At 38.4% G+C, this 22702-nt stretch overlaps 1 protein-coding gene across 5 annotated transcripts in view; it reads left to right on the top strand.

Moving 5' to 3' along the window:
- The window catches only part of LOC143282194 (band 4.1-like protein 4), a 76302-nt gene that overhangs the window by 27783 nt on the left and 25817 nt on the right, over positions 1-22702 (top strand). For 4 of the 5 annotated variants that reach the window (XR_013055219.1, XR_013055220.1, XM_076587780.1 and 1 more), the window contains exons 11-24: positions 1110-1181; positions 6066-6181; positions 8112-8190; positions 9444-9530; positions 12522-12641; positions 13298-13360; positions 14495-14578; positions 15779-15817; positions 17459-17518; positions 18193-18246; positions 18984-19052; positions 19697-19777; positions 20900-20986; positions 21945-22008. Coding sequence is in view for 3 of the 5 variants with exons in the window: in XM_076587780.1 (XP_076443895.1) it covers positions 1110-1181; positions 6066-6181; positions 8112-8190; positions 9444-9530; positions 12522-12641; positions 13298-13360; positions 14495-14578; positions 15779-15817; positions 17459-17518; positions 18193-18246; positions 18984-19052; positions 19697-19777; positions 20900-20986; positions 21945-22008 (1075 nt within the window). In the remaining 2 variants the exon portion in view is untranslated. The remainder of the gene's footprint in view (positions 1-1109; positions 1182-6065; positions 6182-8111; positions 8191-9443; positions 9531-12521; positions 12642-13297; positions 13361-14494; positions 14579-15778; positions 15818-17458; positions 17519-18192; positions 18247-18983; positions 19053-19696; positions 19778-20899; positions 20987-21944; positions 22009-22702) is intronic. The other variant, XM_076587779.1, reaches the window with a different exon arrangement.

Here is a 22702-nt window from a genome sequence, read left to right as displayed (position 1 = left end):
AAACTGCAGTGCCCTGAACATACAGATCACCTTATGATTGACAGTGTATGATTTGGCGTTTGAATCTGACATCGTGTGATTGAAGTGTATTGAGGTGCTCATATATCTCTGTTTCAGTTAGTGCTTTTAGTGAAGGGGCATTTGATTGGAAGTGTGAATGTTTGAATCAGCTTACAGGATACTTTGAATATCTATTTGTTTGGCCTTGGGTATAATTTGTACACTTTAAATTTTATTAGACCGTGGATGCATGAGGGGTGGGGATGCAGTAAAAGAGGAAGCGATTGAAACACTTTGTTGTATTGTCTTCTGGATAAATTCATTCATTCATGTTCTCTTTCTCTCATCTTTCTTTTCTTCCTTTTTTAATTTTTTTTTTTATATCGCTGTGTTTATTCTTGGTTTTATATTTCTTTGCACATCTACATTTATTCACTGTTTTTTTTTTTTTTTTTTTTTTTTTTAAGTTACAACAAGTTTAATCATTCGCTGTTGATTGAATAATTGTTTACAGAATCTTTTTTTTAGTTAGTCTCATTTAGTTTTAGAAGAACATTTCATTTGTTTTCTTTATGCACAGATGGGTTTTGTTCCAAGTACTGTCATTTAGAATGCAGAAATCACGTGACAGAGTAAGCTTCACATCATGAATTCTTTCAAATCTAAACTTAAACCATATTTGTCATGGCAATACTTCAAACTATCTTTTGATTTTTCTCACCCCAGACCTTTTGGGGTTTCGTGTGTGTGGATGTGTGCATCAGTGTGTGTGTATGTGTGCATCAGTGTGTGTGTGTGTGTGTGCATCAGTGTGTGTGTGTGTGCATCAGTGTGTGTGTGTGTGTGCATCAGTGTGTGTGTGTGTGTGCATCAGTGTGTGGGGGGCATGGGGGTGAGGTGAGAGGGGCCTGAGTGATGTCACACTATTTTCAGAAACGGTATTTTTAGCAAGTTTGTACCTTGACTTTTTAAAAACTATGCTCCTGTGTCTTATTTTTACTACATATATTTAAAATACACTTAGAGCAGCAGTGAAAGTGCTGTATAAATGCAGATTATTAATATTACCATGTTGACAATCACCATTCACCATAAACTCATCTCATCAGACTAAACCAGACTCAGGAACGAAGCTCTAGGGAGAACCGTGTTTTACGCTCAGTGTCCAGTAATCGCCACAGGTGAGTCGAACAGCTGCTGGCAGCACAAGTCGGATCAGGCTTCATGGAATGAGACATGCTTGTAGCTTTCTTTGTGTGTGTGTGTGTGTTGTTGTTGTTGTTGTTACTGTTGTTGTCATTCAGATGCCTCGCCATGCCGCTTTTCAGTGTTTGGTGGCATGAGATCAGCTGGTGGTGATAGTCTTTTTGGATCGTTTGTTGCTGCAGCTGACAGTTGTTGGCATGATGGAGAGGGCGGGAAAACAGAACGGTCAGGAAGGTGTAACAGAACATGCTTTTGTATCGCGTGTTACTTGTGCTCAGGTGGGGAGATGTACAGAGAGAAAATGGGACGTTTAAGGCATTGATGAAATGTCTTCAGGATTCTTTTTCTCGAGCTTTTGGTGTTGTTTTCAAGTTGTTGATTGTTTTTTGGGTTTGTTTTTTTTTTTTAATTTTTTTTTTTATAACTGTTCTCAAGTTTCTGTTATTGCTGTTGTTGTTGTGGCTGGTGGTGGTGGTGGTGGATGGTAGTGGTGGTGGTGGGGGGCGGGGGGGGTGGAGAATGATTTTACAGAATTGAAGTGTTAAGGAAAAATCAAAAACTGAGTAATTCTAGTTGATTTTCTGCTTTTGTTTAAAGGGGACAAAACCTAAGAGGATGATTTTTACAATGTTTCTGTGTTGTTATATTGGTAAGCGTGATGAATCCACACGATGTTCTGACATTTATCCATAGCAAACCTTTGACTGTTTACAGTTTTCTCGAGCCACATTAATAGCAGATCAGCATTAGGAGTGAATTGAGTCAACACAATAAGAATGGAGTGTTGGCCAAGAGGTAACGCGTCCACCTAAGAAGCGAGAGAATCTGAGCACACTTTTTCGAATCTCACAGTTACAAGTATTTTCTCCCCCTCCACGAAACCTTGAGTGGTGGTCTGGACGGTAGTAATTCAGATGAGATGATAAACCAAGGTCTTGTGTGCAGCATGCACTTAAAGCACATAAAAGAACCCACAGCAACAAGAGGGTTGTCCATGGCAAAATTGTGTAGAAAAATCCTCATTGATAGGAAAACAAATAAAATTGCATGCAGAAAAAAATACTAAAAAAAGGGTGCACTCTCAGTATAGCGATGTGTTCTCCCTGGGGAGAGCAGCCCATATTTTACACAGAGAAATCTGCTGGACAAAAAGAGCAATACAGTACAGTACAGTACAATGCAATACAATACAATGCAATGCAATGCAATGAAGCATAAACTAAAAAACACCACCGACTCATTTTCATTGCTTTCATTCGCTCATTTTCTCATTCTTTTATAACACACACCCATGAATAGGTACAGGCCATGCATAACAATGACCTTCAAGCCGATCACAACAGTCTTGGTAAATCTGTCAGAAAAGAGCTGCAATTTTAGTGATGCATGGATCATACAATTAATGAAAGAGAGGTGCATGTCTGTTGATCCCGGGGTTTGCATCAAAATGTTTTTAGAAAATACCCTATTTTCCTTGCTGATCAAATGCTTTGCGTGTATTTCACAATTCATTTCATTTTGGCATTAAAAATACTCCCCCAAAGTACTATTTGTTTATTGTTTGAAACTTTTCTGTTAACGTCTTATCTTTCTCCTAATTTTTGTCCATTTTCTTACATATATATGTGAATAGTTTATTACTCAATTCAAGATCATAAATAGAAACAGATAAGGAAAACAATTGACCCCCTCCCTGAGACCCCCCTAACCCCAGAATATCCATATTTATGTTTCTTAAAGATGAATACATGTTTTAAGTTCCTTTGCACACACACACACACACACACACACATTCTCTCTCTCTCTCTCTCTCTCTCTCTCTCTCTATATATATATATATATATATATATATATATATATATATACATATACATACACACACACACACACACACACATATATATATATATATATATATATATATATATATATATATATATATATATATATATATTACGAAGCATTTTGTAAAGAAAATTTATAAAAGATACAGCACATAGAAATTTAGATCATTGTGTATATGTAATTGTGCATGGATGCATATATTTTGAATTTTCAAGAAGTCCATGAAATATTCTTAGAGATGACGAAAGTCTTCTTAGTACTTTATTTTGTTTGGTAATTACTAAAATTCTACTAATGATTCTACTAACAACACTAGCAGATTATACTAAGTAGTGGTTAAGAAGTATGACATTTTTCAAACTTTTGTTTTGGTAGACGTTTAAAGTATATTCATTTGGATAGATAATTGTTTTTACAGTTTGTTTTGTCATTATTGTTTAGGTATTGACAATAAAGTATAGAATTAAGTAAGGATGCGTGTTTGCTTATTTGCACTTGTGCTTTGTATACATTGACTAACAAAACATGAAGTGTTAACTGGTGAACTGTATTGTGCTTTGTATACATTGACTAACAAAACATGAAGTGTTAACTGGTGAACTGTATTGTGCTTTGTATACATTGACTAACAAAACATGAAGTGTTAACTGGTGAACTGTATTGTGCTTTGTATACATTGACTAACAAAACATGAAGTGTTAACTGGTGAACTGTATTGTGCTTTGTATACATTGACTAACAAAACATGAAGTGTTAACTGGTGAACTGTATTGAGCTTTGTATACATTGACTAACAAAACATGAAGTGTTAACTGGTGAACTGTATTGAGCTTTGTATACATTGACTAACAAAACATGAAGTGTTAACTGGTGAACTGTATTGTGCTTTGTATACATTGACTAACAAAACATGAAGTGTTAACTGGTGAACTGTATTGAGCTTTGTATACATTGACTAACAAAACATGAAGTGTTAACTGGTGAACTGTATTGTGCTTTGTATACATTGACTAACAAAACATGAAGTGTTAACTGGTGAATTGTATGCATGCCTGGAACATGTTTGGAACTTGTTTGCCATGGTATCAAAGATTTAAGCTTAGTATTCCAATTGAATGTAAAACAGCTTACATTTATATTGAAGTGACAGCTGAAAATTTAAAGTGAGATGGATGATGGTATGAAGTGTTAAAACATAGTAGAAGCACTAAGGTTTTCATATTAATGTATCTGTCTGAATTTGTATTGCTGTTTGCACTTTGCATGTTATCTTTGTAACCGGATTTCATGTATATCTTTGGTTGTAGAAGGTTGGTCCTCTTCATCTCCATGTACCTGCACTGTGTTGAGACCATTGTAAATATGCACAGTAGAACTTGATTATGAGACTGCAGTGCTGGGCTCCGCGTTGCAGCCTGCATCTGGTATCACAGACTTCAGTGTTTAAACTAAAAAACAAACTGATGTACTTAACTACCTGGCCCTATAGCCAGTAGTAGGCTGCAGTGGGGGTACCACCAATGTCTTTTCTGTCAAACAGATTTCTGTGTGTGAAATGAAATTCTGCCTACTCCCCTTGGAGAGAATGAGTCACTACAGTGCAGCCCCTCCCATCTCTCTTTTTCATTTCTGCCTGGCAGTGTTTTTGTTTTATTATTTCTGATGAACTAGCTCCCTGTGTCATGTCTGGTCCACAGCTATCCTTGGTATGCTGATTTTATCATCACCAGAACAATGAACATCAGCTGAGAAAAGAAAATCAAATGCCCCAGAATAAATTCCAAATAAATGATTCATCTTGCACACACAGTTTATTGAATGTAATGAGGTGGTGGTGGTGGGGGCGGGGGGGGGGGGGGGGGATATATTTTTTGAAGGAATACATGTGTGTGCTCACATAACATACAGACACATGTAACTTTCCTTCATGAAAGTTTCACTTCATGATCAGCTGCTATTGAGGAGTACAAGAACCATTTCCGAACTTCTTTAATGTCATTACAGGGCTAGCCTTTGTTACTTTGTGCCTGATTTGTAGTTATAGCGCTTTTGCCGAATATGACAGGTCATGTGTGTTTGCCATTCAGTCTGTGTGTTTAGCTGATAAACCCACCTTCCATCCTACACTCGCTGTCCCCAATACGTAAATGATTACATGGTAAGATTGATGGTGATGCTGTGATGTACTAAGTTATCAGTTCGGTAGACATGCTTGATCCTGAAAATGAATTCATATACGTACATCCACAGATGCACACGCATACACACAAACACATTCCCATGCATAGTCACACTCGTACATACACATGTGTGCATGTGCACACACATGCACACATGCTTACACACACCACACATACGCACACAAACACACATACACACACTCACAGATTATCTGAAATTTGCAACATAGAAGTATAAACAAATTCTATCAGGCAAACAAAATGCCCACCATTGGTGTAAACTCCATTATGATCTCTAAAGGACAGAGTTAGTATCAAAGATCTACTGTGCATGTTTAAATATCTTGTAACCTGGTTTTTTTCCCCTCATCTGTAAGTATATGAAACTTTTTAAGTGTAATTAGCCAGATTATTGACTTATTAGAGTGAAAATTGGATGTTTTGTGTTTTACTTCAAAGCTTGATAATATTGTGTATTGCATTTGTTTCCAGACTTTCTTGTGTGAAATATCATTTTTATTATTCATAACTTGTGATGTATGTTTGCTTTCATGTGTGTAGATAATGCATGCTCACTGTACAATTGAATGTATGTGCATGTGTGAGCACACATAAGTGTTCTTTTATAGGAAACATAAATATATTTTGAATCACTTTCTGATGCAGATTTTTTTTTTTTTATAAATAATTTCATGAACATTATGATTGATGCTTTGAAGCAACTTTTTGTTGTTGTTGTAATCTTCTGTTTCATGATATGAAATGATTGATTTGCTGAAACTGGTGGTTTTGAAGACAGCACATGTTAATGGTACTTCCCTGCTATGTTGATAGTGGTCGTTCAGAACGTCAGGCAATCAGCGACAACCTGTCTAGAAATACATCCAACGTCAACCGTCTTCCAAGTCGACGACAGCCTCGACGAGTCAATTCTGACTCGAGAATTAATGGTAAATTTTGTGTTCGGTGTATAAGTGTGTGTGTGTGTGTGTGTGTGGGAAAGAGTCTCTGAAGTGACCAGCCGCTGTGGCGAAGTGGATAGTGTCACAGACTGACAGCTGGGAGGATGCGTGTTCAAATCCCAGTGGAGGTGGGTTTTTCGGTCTATGGCTGGCTCCTACCCAGAGTTTGTGTGATATGGACTTAAATGTGAAGACGTGAGACCACACAGTCAAGCATCATCCACTTCATGGATGCGTCTTTGGGTGTGTTGCTCTGATTTCCTGATCAACACTACAAGTGTCTGTATCTCTTGGGCCTGGTTGACACCAGGATATCATGACATGAAGCGTAGAGTACAGCTTTATCATGTAGTCCCAAACCTAAATGGACCTCCAAAGCAACATTGTCATCATCATCGTCATCCTCCTACTCCTCCTTCATCAATGGTATGAAGAAAGAGCCCCAAATTATATCATCTTTTATGCCCTGCTCTCATGGTGACCTCAGTTTCGATGCCCCTCCATTTTCACACTTGGGGTGACTGTTGTCAGGTTTTCAGTGTCGGTGGATTCATGGCGGACTGCTGTTGGAGGGATGTGGTGGCGGTCTCCATTCTGGTGAAGACGCTCACTCAGTCTGGCTCCGCGATTATTATAGGGGGCTTTGTAGTTGGTGTCCTAAGTTCGTCAAATTGGAATAGGCACTGCCGAATACCACCAGTTTGACTCAGCAGCAGTGCAGGGTCTCCTCTGGTGTGTGGCCTCCTGGTGACCTAACATTGAAGGTTCCTTGTGGACTGTCAGCATTGGGACTGCGGACAGATGAACACTGGTATGGGTGTGTGGGGAGGACTCGGAATGAGTGGCATGAGAGTAATCCACTGAAACAGTACAGGTGATGGGGCAGTAAAAAAAGAAAGAAAAAGAAAGTCTCTGACATGTGGAATTGTAACTGTTTATGCTCTGTATACCATTGCGTTTCTTTGTGATTTTTTAATCAAAAGAATTGAAACCCACATTTTTTTTTTGGTCATTTTTTAATCAAAAGAATTGAAACCCACCTTTTCTCAAACCCTTTTCCTAACAGAGGTGTGCTATGTGCAGTGTTGAAATGCATACAGTATAATTTCTTTTTCTTTAAGTTCATTGTTTTAGGTTTATACTTCAAATTATAGAGCTCCTGCTCATGTAATCTGACAAAAACTGCAGTGTTGTGAAACTGATTTAAACTGTGGTGTTGGTGTTGTCATTGATATGGGAAGCATAAATGCTGGCATGCTGATGTTAAGTGACAAAGACCACAGTGTGAAGTAATTGTTTTCACTGATTCAAACTGGGGCATGGATGTAGCCATTGATACGGAAAGCATGAACGTTGGCATGCTGATGTTAGCTAACAACAACTGCAGTGTCATTAACTTGTTTTTGCTGATACAAACTGCAGTATTGATATTGCCATCATTTTGGAAAGTGTGAATGTTGGCATGCTAATAGTAAATGACAGTAACAATTACACACACTCTTAGACGGGCACAGTAGCCAGTTAAAATGTTGGACTTCCAGTCTGAGGGTCCCGGGTTTGAATCTCTGTAACAGCAGCTGGTGGGTAAAGGGTGGAGAATTTTCCGATCTCCCAGGTCAACATATGTGCAGACATGCTAGTGCCTGAACCCCCCCCTTTGTGTGTATATGGAAGCAGAAGATCAAATACACACATTACAGATCCATGTCAGCGTTCGGTGGTTATGGAAACCAGAACATACCCAGCATGCACACCACCAAAAATGAGGTAAAAACGGTCAAAGACGTAAAACCCCACTCATCTACATACAAGTGAATGTGGGAGTTGCAGCCCATGAATGAAGAAGAAGAAGAAGATACATGCTGGTAAAAACTGCAGTGTTGATGTTGACATGGAAAGTATGAATGTTTGCGTGCAGCTCGGGAGAACTACGAGAGTCAGTATGATCAGGACACCGGTATGGTCACCATGATGATGAGACCTGAGCCTGTGCGAGCGTGAGTCATTTGTTGTTTGTTTGTTTGTTCATCTGTTTATGTGTTCATATTGATCTATTTTCAATGAAATACAGCACAGTACAACACTATAGATGCAATGCAGTGTACAATATTTATTTATTTACATTGCAATACAATATTCATTCATTTATTTACAATACAGTGCAATATTGTACAACACCACAAGACAACACAACAAAACGCAAACCAGTACTGTATCATATTAATTATTCCTCATGCTTATGCTCTGTATAGAACAAAGCAACCGTGTATTTGTTCTGTGTTGTCTGTATATTCTGTGTAGCATATACAAGACTAAAAGTTTTAGGCTATGCCAGCCCTGAATAAAAGCTCATTTGTGTTTACACATTTGTTGTGTCGTTGCTGCTGTGTGCACATGTCAAATGATGGGTATAAAGACAAGCCCAGAACTCCCCTTTTAGAGTAAGCGTCTTGAGTCTGTTCTTGTGTAACTTTTATTTCCCTGTTTATACTAGCTGAATTGGTAGTATCAGCAGCATTGACTTGAAGTTGTGTACTTTGTAAATGGAGAGTGCTACTTCTCTTTACTGTTGTTTAATACATGGAAAAGAAAAGAAAGAAAAAAAGGAAATGTGAGAAAATGACTTCTTCTCTTCTTCTTCTGCGTTCGTGGGCTGCAACTCCCACGTTCACTCGTATGCACACGAGTGGGCTTTTACGTGTATGACCGTTTTTACCCCATCATGTAGGCAGCCATACTCCGCTTTCAGGGGTGTGCATGCTGGGTATGTTCCTGTTTCCATAACCCACCGAACGCTGACATGGATTACAGGATCTTTAACGTGCGTATTTGATCTTCTGCTTGCATATACGCACGAAGGGGGTTCAGGCTCTAGCAGGTCTGCACATATGTTGACCCTGGGAGATCGTAAAAATCTCCACCCTTTACCCACCAGGTGCCGTCACTGTGATTCGAACCCGGGACCCTCAGATTGAAAGTCCAACGCTTTAACCACTCGGCTATTGCGCCCGTCGAAAATGACTCCAGAAATGACAATCTGTGGTGACAAACACCATGTGAATGTGTCGTACTCTTCCTTCAGCGTCTGAAACATGCCAGGTTTGGCATTTGACAAACACCGTGTTAATGGGTCATTCACTTGCTTCAGTGTCTCAAACATGCCAAGTTTGGCATTTGACAAACACCGTGTTAATGTGTCATACTCTTCCTTTAATGTCTGAAACATTCCAAGTCTGGCGTTTTGTTTCAGCCCTCGTCACCGCTCTCTGCCGGAGCTTCAGGGTCATGAATCTCCCCGCAGCACCAAGTCTGCCCCCTGGGAAACCAACTTTGACTAGTAAGTGGAGTTGTGGCCTGGTGGTTAGGTTGTTCACCTTGGAAGTTGAGAGAATCTGAGGGATCTGCCAGATCAAATCCCACACTCGCCCGGATTTTCTTTTTCTCCACTAGGCCCTGAGTGGTGGTCTGGAAGCTAGTCATTTGGATGAAACGATAACGGAGGTGGGAGTGGTGAGGGGGCGTGTTTGAAGCCTGACTGAATAACGCAGGAAATTGATGATGAGCACAGTAAGTCTGGCCTCTGGGAAACCAACTTTGATCAGTGAGTTATCAGTTCAGACAAACAAGTAATGATAATGATAATGGTGACATTGGTAATGATAATAATGATAATGATATAGGAAGAATGATGATGATGATAATGATAGTAATTATAATGATGGGCACTTACATAGCACACTATCCAGAAATCTGCTATTGGAGTTTTACATGACACTTTTGTTTGCATAACACATTACATCAGTGTTAAGTACACTCACTAAAATGTGACTAACAAACTCCACAAACACACACACACACACACACACACACACACACACACACACACACACACACACACACACACAGTGCATACATGCATTTTAACATGCACATGTACATAGCAGCTGCCCTCCACAAACACACACACACACACACACACACACACACACAGTGCATACATGCATTTTAACTTGCACATGTACATAGCAGCTGCCCTCCACAAATACACACACACACACACACACACACACACACACACACACAAATAATAATACTAATGATAATAATAATAGCAACAACAGCAGCATAACAGTAATAATAATGATATGAACTGATACAGTTCCTGTTCTCAAGGTGCTTTACGAAAGTGAGTAAATAGACACACAGTACCTGATTGTTTTTCCACAATGTAAATTAGCTGTAATAAAACTACCTTCGTTAACTGATTTGTTGTTTGTGCTTTCATTGCAATTGTTACTTTGAAATGATTAGTGTATAAAACTGTTAGTGGGGTGGTTGGTTGGTTGAGCTTTTAAATTGGTGATCTTTATGTATTGATATATCAACTGTGTTTATATTTTCACTCATTTACACTAATTTTGTTTTCAGTTTTAGCATAAATTATTAAATTTGTACATTTTAATGTACTCCTTTTTTGTGGACATTTTGTTTTCAATATTTCGATCAGATCAGATGAGAATCAATCTCAGTAGAGAAATTTAAAGTCTGGCAAAGTCTGTTATACATACAGACCAATAGCAAAACTGTAAAATTTGACATACAACATATGAAACAAAATCACACTGAACAGAGTTAGAGCAAAGCAAGTCAAATGGAAAAAAAAAAATCTTATTAAAAATACTTTCCATTATTTGAAACATACACATACACGTTTGTGCACGCCTGCCCTTATGCATGCACCCATTTTGTATATACATATGCACAACGTATCAAACCAATATGGTGGTGAATTCAATATATATGAACACTGATTTGTAGAACATGCAACCAAATTTTAAAAAAAACAACGTAAGGCAACAGAGCATGAATTACAAGCATAGAAACATAAATGAATCGTAAATGATAATGAATGGGTGATGAGGTTGTTGCTATGGGAGTCCACTTGGTTTGGGACTACTTGACAAGGTTGTCCTGGAATGATCATGTGGGTGATGAAGATGTTGCTATGGGGAGTCCACTAGGTTTGGGACTTCTTGACACGGTTGTCCTGGAATGATTATGTGGGTGATGAGGATGTTGCTATGGGAGGTCCACTAGGTTTGGGACTACTTGACACGGTTGACCTCTCATAATATTAATATCCCGATGTCAACCATCTGAGGGATACGGACGCCTGCAGCGATAGTCAGGAAATTTGAGCAACACTCCCAAAGACGCATCAGTAAAGTGGGTGACCCTGAACTGTGTGGTCCCAGTCTTTCCATTTGATCCCCTAGCACGTTCAACTCTGGGCAGGAACCATCCACAGGCTGAGAAAGCCCCCACTTCCTATAGGGATTGAACACATGTTTTGCTAGTTGTCAATCTGTGGCGCTAACCACTTGGCCACAGTGACTGGTCATGGGGATTGTACGCATGTTCCCCTTGTTGTCAACCTGTGGCATTAACCACTTGGCCACAGTGACTGGTCATGTTCCCCTTGTTGTCAATCTGTGGCATTAACCACTTGGCCACAGTGACTGGTCATGTTCCCCTTGTTGTCAATCTGTGGCATTAACCACTTGGCCACAGTGACTGGTCATGTTCCCCTTGTTGTCAACCTGTGGCATTAACCACTTGGCCACAGTGACTGGTCATGTTCCCCTTGTTGTCAATCTGTGGCATTAACCACTTGGCCACAGTGACTGGTCATGTTCCCCTTGTTGTCAACCTGTGGCATTAACCACTTGGCCACAGTGACTGGTCATGTTCCCCTTGTTGTCAATCTGTGGCATTAACCACTTGGCCACAGTGACTGGTCATGTTCCCCTTGTTGTCAATCTGTGGCATTAACCACTTGGCCACAGTGACTGGTCATGTTCCCCTTGTTGTCAATCTGTGGCATTAACCACTTGGCCACAGTGACTGGTCATGTTCCCCTTGTTGTCAATCTGTGGCATTAACCACTTGGCCACAGTGACTGGTCATGTTCCCCTTGTTGTCAATCTGTGGCATTAACCACTTGGCCACAGTGACTGGTCATGTTCCCCTTGTTGTCAATCTGTGGCATTAACCACTTGGCCACAGTGACTGGTCATGTTCCCCTTGTTGTCAATCTGTGGCATTAACCACTTGGCCACAGTGACTGGTCATGTTCCCCTTGTTGTCAATCTGTGGCATTAACCACTTGGCCACAGTGACTGGTCATGTTCCCCTTGTTGTCAATCTGTGGCATTAACCACTTGGCCACAGTGACTGGTCATGTTCCCCTTGTTGTCAACCTGTGGCATTAACCACTTGGCCACAGTGACTGGTTTTTTCATTGTGTTCCCTTCTTTGTGTGTTTCAGTGGCCTGTACACCCACGGGAAAGAGTCTCCGGTCTCGGAGCGGAGCAACAAGGCGAGGGAGCAGAGGAGTCGGGCCATGACGGGCAGTGACAGTGAGAGCGGTATCAGTCAGAGGAGAAAGTGAGGTTCTGCCTTCTTTTCCATCAGCAACAACAAGCATGATCTTTTTTTCTTTTTTTTTTTCACCTTGAATATCACAACGCCTGATAGTTCTTCTTTAGCATCTGTGGGCTGCAGCTGCCACGCTCATTTGTATGTGTGAGTGGGCTTTACGTTAACGACCATTTTTACCCCACCATGTAGGCAGCTATACTTCATTTTGGGAGGTGTGCAAACTGGGTATGCTCTTGTTTTCATTATCCACCAAACAGATACATAGATTACAGGATCTTCAGCATGTTTATGTGATCTTCTGCGTGCGTATAGTCACCAAGGGATTCAGGCACTAGCATTAGCAGGGCTGCACATACGTTGACCTGAGAGATTGGACAGATCTCTGACCTTAACCCTTCTGATGCACCGAACCAGGGATCGAACTCAGGAAACGGGTGAGAATCAAGAGCTGTAGCCATTTGGCCACTGTGCCCATCAGACATTAATGACACAGAGAGAGAGAGAGAGAGTATTCTTGTCTCACTTGGAAAGAAATGACAAAAAGCAAAATTAAACAAAAAAAATTCATGTATTGCAATTCGTGTGTGTTTGAATGAGATATTGTGTGTGAGTGGGGGGGATCTGTTCTGGAATGTGTATGATTTGTGTTGATTCTGTTACAGGTACTTTCCCAACCGCCGTGGTTCTGACAATGACAGTGATGTTTCTATCACTCGCAGGCGAAGGTAAGAATTGTGTGAAATGGGAAGGGATTAGGTAGTTTATATAAATCATGTCAGCCCAAGTCTCTCCATAAGCTGTTTTTTTCTGTAACTCACATGTTTGTCCTGGTGAATATGTGCTCTGTGTGTTTGTGTATGCATGTATGGGTAGGTATCCAAATTTGCATTCAGTTTGTGCGAATGTGTATAAAAAAATAAACCTTTTTTTTGTGTGTGTGTGTGTGTGTGTTTTGTTCAAAATGTGCAGATAGTATTCTGAATTATCTTGTGAGTTTGAAAGGGCTCTTCCCGTAAAAAAGATATTTCATTCAGACTGAATCGTATTGAGACAGCAGAGTTCAGTGCCAGCATTGTTAGGTTTTTATTGGATTGCCTTTTGATCTGTTGTATAATGTGCTTTTGGATCAAGATATCAGCAAATTATTATGAAGATACATACATATGTAGATACTTTTTTTTTTCGGTGCATGTTTGAGTATGTCATTTGTCCATTTTTGACTCACTTGTGTAAACAAAGTGAGTCTATGTTTTAACCCGGTGTTCGGTTGTCTGTGTGTCCGTGGTAAACTTTAACATTGACATTTTCTCTGCAAATACTTTGTCAGTTGACACCAAATTAGGCATAAAAATAGGAAAAATTCAGTTCTTTCCAGTCATATTGTTTAAAACAATATTGCACCTCTGGGATGGGCACAAAAAAAAAAAAAATGAAGCCTAATTATATGCAAACTGCATTTACTGTTTTATTTATATTTTTTGTATTCTCTAAACTTGGCACTTTGATCTGATATTCTGACCCAACAACAAGAGCAGTCATTTTATTATCATTTTTTGTTCAAACAGGAACTTCTTTTGCTAAGCATGGAAGTTTTATTTATTTTGCAAACGTTTTTGGTGCAGATAGTAAAGAAGGGAAATTACTCTGTATTTAATGCTAGGGGACTTAATTTGCTTTAAACTGATCTTTCTCATCTTAAATATTGCATTTTGAAATTATACTCAATTCATAACAAGCTTGGATTTTTTTTTTTTAAGTGTATGACAAGTGAGTCTTGAAGGCCTTGCCTCTCTTGTTCTTTCTTTCTTTCTGGTTGGTTTGTGTGTATGACTGCTTTTTGTTGTGAATTGAACACACAGGCGAGACATTGACAGTGACAGTGCTTCAGATGTCTCCTCTCGATACCCGGCCAGCCAGGGTAATGATGGAAGCAAGTTTCCTGTGTAAGTGTTTTGCTACCGTCGTTTGATCTGTTTCTTTCTTACGCTCTTCTTCTTCCTGCTCCTCTTCTTCCTGCTCCTCTTCTTCTCTCTTTCTTTCTTTTTTCTTTTCTTTTTTTTTTTTTTATGCGAAAGCGCTTTGATTTGTCTCTGCACAAGATTCAGTGCTGTATAAATACTATAATTATTATTATTGTTATTATTTAAACTGTTACTGTTGACAGAGGCTGAAAGAAATGTGTATTTTGAATTTAATTGGTTGCTTTTTGATGAACAAAAATCTTTTTTTTTATTATTATATTTTTAGTTATAATCAGAAGACAGGTACTATATTTATGATGCAATGAGGCACTTTTCTTGGCTTCCAGCTTGTCTGGCTCAGTAAAGGAAAATAGAAATATCATCCACTAAGCTTAGCAGAACGTGCCATTGTTGACACCCATGCAACTCTTCAGTTGGCATTTCTTGCATCATGTCTTCCATTGGATGAGGCCAGCTTCACTCTGGAAAAGTTCTGTTTTTCCAGGGTTCGTACAGTCATGGAAGTCTTGAAAAATCCTGGAAAAAATGAGAGAACCATGTCCAGGGCTGGAAAAGTCTAGGAGAAAAGTGTTTTGCTCTTCAGGGTCTGGAAAAGACTTTGAATTTTAATGAAACCTTTGACCAGTACCTTAAAACAAAGAGCTTAATGCATAAAACAAACAATTGAAAAAAAGCAACAACAAAAAATGGTGAAAATTGAACATCGAATCCAGGACACACATCGATCTGTTTGTTTTTTCTTTTGGCTCCCATGTGATCTTTTTGAGAGCTCAAAAACAGTGGATGTGTGTATACATGAATGTATACTTACTTTTATTCTCTTGGGGTTTTTTTTTTTGTTTTTTTTTTTCTCCCAAGGCCTGACTAAGCGCGTTGGGTTGCGCTGCTGGTCAGGCATCTGCTTGGCAGATGTGGTGTAGCATATATGGATTTGTCTGAACGCAGTGACGCCTCCTTGAGCTACTTATACTGATACTGTTACACAATCATGCTTTTTTTTTTCTTCTAAAAATAAAAAAATGAATGGTAATGTCAAGTATATCCAGGTGCTTGATGATAGTGATTGACAGTGATTGATGACAATCAATCTGTCACTGTGTAGTCTGATGAATAGCTTTCATTCATAATTGTTTGTTCATTTATTGATGAATACTTTTTCAGTTTGTATCCATTCCATGACAAAGAGAATCGTCCAAATGGGTGAGTTTGTGTGTGTGTGTGTGTGTGTGTGTTTGAAGGTTTGTGTGTTGTGTGTGTGTTTATATGGGTGTATATGTGCTTTGTTTGGTCCAGAACAACATGGTTTACTTTCAGGGATAGATTATTAGTTGAATGCATTACTGGTGGGTTCCTGGCCTAGTGTGAAGATTTGGGGTCTTGTTTAGGGTTGTCTTGTGTTGACATCAGTTTCACGTCCTTCCTAGTTTGTTGCACTTGAATGATATATAATGTGATGTATTTCAGTGAAATAAAATCATAAGCAAAATGATCGCAACGGTCATAAAAGTAAAATGTCATAAAAATTCAGATTATTTCTTACCTGCTTTTTTTTTTTTTTTTTTTTTTTTAATTAAAATTTTGTACCGTTTTTGCAACATACACATGCCAAAAAAAGAAAAGAAGAAAAGAATTGGATGTTACATGACTGAAACCAGGTTCATGGAAACTATCCATCAGCCTGCTTTGTGTTTGCTGACAGATCTCGTGGGGGCTTGTGTGCTTTTGTGTGTAGTTGGGCCTGTCCACTTATGTTTGTGCTTTTGTATCTGTCAAACTGCATGTTTGTTGCATATCTGTTGTGCATGTGTGCGTGTCTGTGTGTTTTACATTTATTTGCTTTTTTGTTCATTTATTATCTTTATTGTCTTTCTGTTTATTGTTGTTTTTTATCATAACCTTTTTTTTATGATTTTTCTCTTCTTTTTTTTTCCTTTCTTTAATTCATTTACTTATTTCTTTGTTGTTTTTTATTCTTTGTTTGGTTGTTTTTTGTTTTTTTTTGTCTCAAGTTCTGACTAAGTGCGTTCAGTTACGCTGCTGGTCAGGCATGTACTTGGCAGATGTGGTGTAGCGTATATGGATTTGTCGGAACTCCTTGAGTTACTGATATTGATACTGACAGACCTATATCAACCTGCTCTGTGTTTTGACAGATCTAACAGCCTGCTTTGTGTTTAACAGATATGTACCGACTGGCTCTATGTTTGATGATAGATCTATACCATAGTGTTCTGTGTTTGTTGACAGATCTATACCATAGTGTTCTGTGTTTGTTGACAGATCTATACCATAGTGTTCTGTGTTTGTTGACAGATCTATACCATAGTGTTCTGTGTTTGTTGACAGATCTATACCATAGTGTTCTGTGTTTGTTGACAGATCTATACCATAGTGTTCTGTGTTTGTTGACAGATCTATACCATAGTGTTCTGTGTTTGTTGACAGATCTATACCATAGTGTTCTGTGTTTGTTGACAGATCTGTACCATAGTGTTCTGTGTTTGTTGACAGATCTATACCATAGTGTTCTGTGTTTGTTGACAGATCTATACCATAGTGTTCTGTGTTTGTTGACAGATCTATACCATAGTGTTCTGTGTTTGTTGACAGATCTATACCATAGTGTTCTGTGTTTGTTGACAGATCTATACCATAGTGTTCTGTGTTTGTTGACAGATCTATACCATAGTGTTCTGTGTTTGTTGACAGATCTATACCATAGTGTTCTGTGTTTGTTGACAGATCTATACCATAGTGTTCTGTGTTTGTTGACAGATCTATACCATAGTGTTCTGTGTTTGTTGACAGATCTATACCATAGTGTTCTGTGTTTGTTGACAGATCTATACCCTCTCTACATTCAGCACCGGCTGGTGAAGCAAAACAGAGACGTCGACGAAGGTGAAACAAGGAGGAGAGAGGGAGGGAGATAAGCAGATGAACTTGTGATCTTTATGGATCAGAGATTAGAGCGAACATTAACAACTTTTTATATATAGATAGATAAAAACAACTTACAAACAAAGGAAAATTGAACTCACTCTGGACAATGGGTCCAGATGAAGGCCCTGCTGTTTACAGTTGTTTCAGAGGAAGAAAGTCTGATCAGGGTTTTATAAAGTTTTGAATTTGTGGAGTGGCACCTAATTTGCATAATGATATCAAGCCCTGTAGTTAAGAGCAAAACAAATCAGTAGATTTTCAAGAAAGCAAATTACAGATAGATAAAACGACACAGTGGTATATGCATATTGATTTTTGTAAGGAAATGTATGTGTATATATTTAAGTGTATAGTGTATGAGACTTATTTAGCCTGAAGCTTTTGGTCTTCAAGTCACGGAGGTGCTGGAAATGGATTGAGGGTTTGAGTATTTAAAATGCTTTACAAACATTTCAACCGTTGGTGATTTTAACTCACAGTTATGTTGACAGTACCGATATTGAAATGACAGAACTGCAAAACCATTCCCCCACCTACCACTTTCACAGTATGCATCTGTCTTTCTTCAGCTTACAGCAGATATATTATTGTGAATAGCAATGACTTTGTGTGTGTGTGTGTGTTTCCAAAAGGAGAAGCAAGTCGCCCAGCAAGCGTCCTCCCGATGAGCTGAAACAGCACTTTGAGTAAGTCTTGTGCATGTCATGAGTTTTCCTGTGGAGTTTGATTGTCATTGACTCAAGTTTGTGAGCAAGCATGAGTCTCTTTTATCCCCTCTGTCTAGTTTGTTTATGATGATGTTATCTTTTCATTAAAGCCCTCTTTGTTTTTTGCAACACGCGGCCGTTTCACACCACTCAAGCTAGGTTTTGATTGTTGTCCACCATTTTGAAAGCATTGTTTGAGTTTCTGAGACAGGTACAAAAATAACATCCTGGAATGGCCATACAAAGCCTCATTAGGTTATTTAAGCCCTTACCTACCAAACATTTTAACAGTTTCCTGATTACTGTGTGCCAAGAATAAAATCAGGGTTTTCACACTAAGTGCGAAAACATGTGCACTACCTCCTCAAATACAAAGATGTCTCCTTAAAATTGTGCACAATGATTGCTCATACATTGTACTTTAAGCAGATGGTAAAATTAATTTATTGCATCATGTAATTGTTGTATTGGGATGGTCCCTAAAGGCTGCAACACTAAGAGCCAGTGCAGTCTTGCCTCCTAGTTTTAGAGTCATTGTGCTTCACAAAAGACTAAGCTGTAAATAAATTCCTACAGCAGTGGAGAAACCATTGATACCTGAGCATTGAAAATGTCCTTGGCAAATAGTGATGCATTTTATTGAACATATTATAGTAGACAGTATGTACATTCTTGACACTCAAGAAGTTGAGTGCTTTTTTTGTTTGTTGTTTCAGGTATGATCTGAAAGACACAGATGGTCTGTCTGTGGAAGAACTGAAAGAAATACCCTTCGTCAAAGTGGAGTGAGTCTGACTTTACTCTGTCTAATGTGTCTTTGCATGATTTGAGTAATCTACAAAAAGATGAAGATAATGCTAATGATTAAAATGATATTGATTATTTGAATAGTTGGTATAAGAATGCATAAATATGATAATGCTTATAATCAAAATATTAATGATGTTAATGGTTAAGAAAAGAACATCAGTAATAGTGGTAATAACAACACAGTAGGAACAATAGTGATACATTGTGGATGATTTTTCATTGTCACTTCAATGAAATATTGGGTGATTTTTTTGTATACATGCAGCATTGAAATATTGTTGGGCAAAAATGGTTTGTCTCTGTTGTGAGTGCATAGATTATTTATTGATACTATATTTAACACATATATTATAAGCTCTTGCTTGCACTGCTGAAGTCTATGGAACTATGAGTTTATAGTGTGTCTTCAGTATTTTAGTGAATTAATTTCTTTGGATGAGCTGGAAAGGAAAGGCCTTTGTTACTTCATATTCAGAGTTGAAAAGTTCTGTTTCAGCTGCATTCATCTTTCCTGTATAGATAATCTGTAAGCCAAATTGCTAGTATGCAGAAGAACTGACATCACAGTGCTTTAGTCAGCGCACATCAAGGTTTAATTAAATACATGTTACATGTGCAGAACCAAAGCGAGTTTGTTCAAACTGAAATACTCACCAAAACTGCGCCAGAAAGTGAAAGCAGCAAAGCAGAAAAGTCTGGGGTAAGTTATCATCTGTTGGAACTTGTTAATGTCATGACTGACACAGACATTCATGAATTGTTGTTGTTGTTTTTTACATCGTTTTTAATGTTTTTTACTTGATTTAGGTTTTCCAAGACTGAGCAAGACAGGGGTAAATTGGTGTTTTATATCACAATCAACAATCACGAAATACACACACACACACACACACACACACACACACAAAAAATTCTATATATATGTGTGTATATATATATACATGTATATATACACACACATATACATATATATCTATGAGATATCTTGCTACATTTATACCCATTTCTGCTTTCACTTATAGATGTGTACTTATCCCTCAGTATACACGTGTGTGCGCTTATGGGATAGGTTCAGACGACTTTCATATTAACATGTACAGTTATATTTCTATCTCTATTCATTGACATCTATTCATTGAGATTCCCTACATAGCAATATAGGCACACTTGCATTTGCGGCCTTCTGTTCACAATGCCCAGAACTCTCTGCCTCTTATTTCCTTTTTATATGTTGTTATTTTGGGTGCTCTTCAACTGGGGACAAGAACTGATCAGTTATTCAGCCCAGAATGGCCCCTTTGCAGTTCCGTGGCTATAAAGAGCATGATTTGTCAGTGCCATAGCGTCAGTGATTCATTCATAAGATGACGTGGAACAACTGGTGTCACTACTTTTCCTGAAACAAAAGTCAGAGAAACTGTGTATCTATCTATATGTATACTTGAGGGGGGGTGGGGGGGGTTCCTTAAGTACAAACATAAAAGCTCAGTCCAGGTTCAATGTAAAATGTATTATCAAACCCCAAAAAGTTTGATTTAACACATGCTCAAATTTACTTTTCTGTCTGTCTGTCTTTCTCACCCTTCACACACACATTCTTTCTCTCTCTCTCTCTCTCTATCTCTCCCTCTCCCCGTTTCTCTCTCTCTCTCCCTCCCTCTCTCTCTCTCTCTCTCTCTCTCTCTGTGTCTCTGTCTGTCTGTCTGTCTGTCTGTCAGTCTTCTCGTTTGATCTTGGCTGCTAATTTAACCTCTTAGTGGGCAAGTCTCTGACACTCGCTTTTCTGGTAATATTGGTCGCATATCAGTGTTCTTTTTCGCAGGGAGCTGGATCAGAATCGAAACCAGCTGACGAAGAAACCGAACTCTGGCCCTGTGGATGATGAGACTGAACAGGAAATGTCTGTTCAGTAAGTTCTTCTTTCTGTTTTTTTTTTTCTCCTTCAGAATCTGTGCTTCAGTTGCTTTTACTTGAAACAATAGACAGGACAAGATCAGTGGCAAGCACTGTTGCCAAAAGCATGAACAACCAGAAGAGGAAACAGAGAACTTCAGGCAGTTCAGAAAATTGGACTGTACCAATGGAAAAATATTGCTTTGTGCTTTTATCAGTTTCTTAATGCTATGCAGACTATGCTATCACTTATTCCTAAGTAAGTTGAATGCTATAATGCTGTTGTACCCATTGGTTAAGTTTTCACAGTTTTGAGGTTCTGTTGATGTCTTCAGTCTATGGAAGTCATGGTTATTTTTTTATCTTTCCATCCCATTCTTTCTCTTATTTATTTATCTCTGATGTTGTGGTTGTGAATATTGACATGGTTTGATGCTTATCCAGTAATTATTCCTGAAAGTTAATATGCTATTATGACAACATCAACAAAAAACCACAAAAAAACATACAAATCCAAAATTATTGAAATTGGTTGTTGGTTAGTTTAGTAATCTGTTCAGTGATGAAGTGATCTCAGTAATGCCAGTGCACTGACTTTTTTTTATTTTTCATTTTTTTACCTATCTTGTAGTATGAAAAAAAAATATTTAAAAAGATAATTTAAAAAAGGGTCTTAAAAAATGATGAATTTTCTTCTTTTTTTTGTTGTTGCCTGATCCTGGGATAAAAAGTCAGTACCAGCGGACTGAATAAGTGTCAGTGGGCTGATCATAACTAATCAGAATCTTCAATCCATGTTGCAGCTACCAAATATCTTCTCTTGTTTTTTTCTTCTCTTTTCTTCTGACTAGTTGAGTTCAGTGTATGTGCATTTGTGTATGTATATGTTTATCATTATTTGTGGATGTGTGTATGGTCAAACAATTTGTAGTTGAAAGTATGAAGATTATTCACTACAGTGTGCATTATTTCAGTTCTCAGCCACTGCCTACGAAAGGGTCGGGCAACAGAAACACTGTGGACTACAGTCAGAGCGAGGTAACTAACTTGACATTCCTTGGATTGAAGCAAATAGCAAATGATTTCCTCCTCACTCTTAGCTCTCTTTGCTCTTGGTCACCTTGATTCCCACCCATGTATTGCATTTGCCAGTGTACCTTTTTTGTATTTCTTATTTACTTTTCTTATTCCTTGTTTTTATTCTTTTTAAAAAAAAAATATTAATGAACACATGACCTCAGTATAATGACTGGAGATGACCCAGGGTGACACTGAGAAGATGTTTTGTTGGAGGCCATGGTATAATATTCAGGTAGCTCCTACTAGATGTGTGGATGGAACTGTGGATGGAATCTCATTTCTGATAGCACACTTTGGTGACATTCACATTATGACACACTCTCAGGCATACATGCACATGTACACAGGTTCATGTACAAGCACCGACACACATGTGCCTGCACACACACTCTCTTTCTCTCTTTTACTCTCCCTCGCTCACTCTTTGCACTTACACACATATCTATACACTCACTCTCTCTGTCACTCGCTCTCTGTCACTTTTCTGTCTCTCAGACTCAAGTACATGCAATGAGGACATTGTCCTATGGGGTGTGGTTAGTCTGTAAAGCATTTGCTAACCCATGTTAAAAGTTATGGAGGAAATTATCAGTGAGAAAAAAACAAATCATTTGCATTTTATTGACTGACAATGAGTAGGGAACAGAGAAAG

Source organism: Babylonia areolata, chromosome 5 (genome assembly GCF_041734735.1).
Source record: "Babylonia areolata isolate BAREFJ2019XMU chromosome 5, ASM4173473v1, whole genome shotgun sequence".
NCBI lineage: Eukaryota > Metazoa > Mollusca > Gastropoda > Neogastropoda > Buccinidae > Babylonia > Babylonia areolata.
This window is presented reverse-complemented; position numbering and strand designations above follow the sequence as displayed.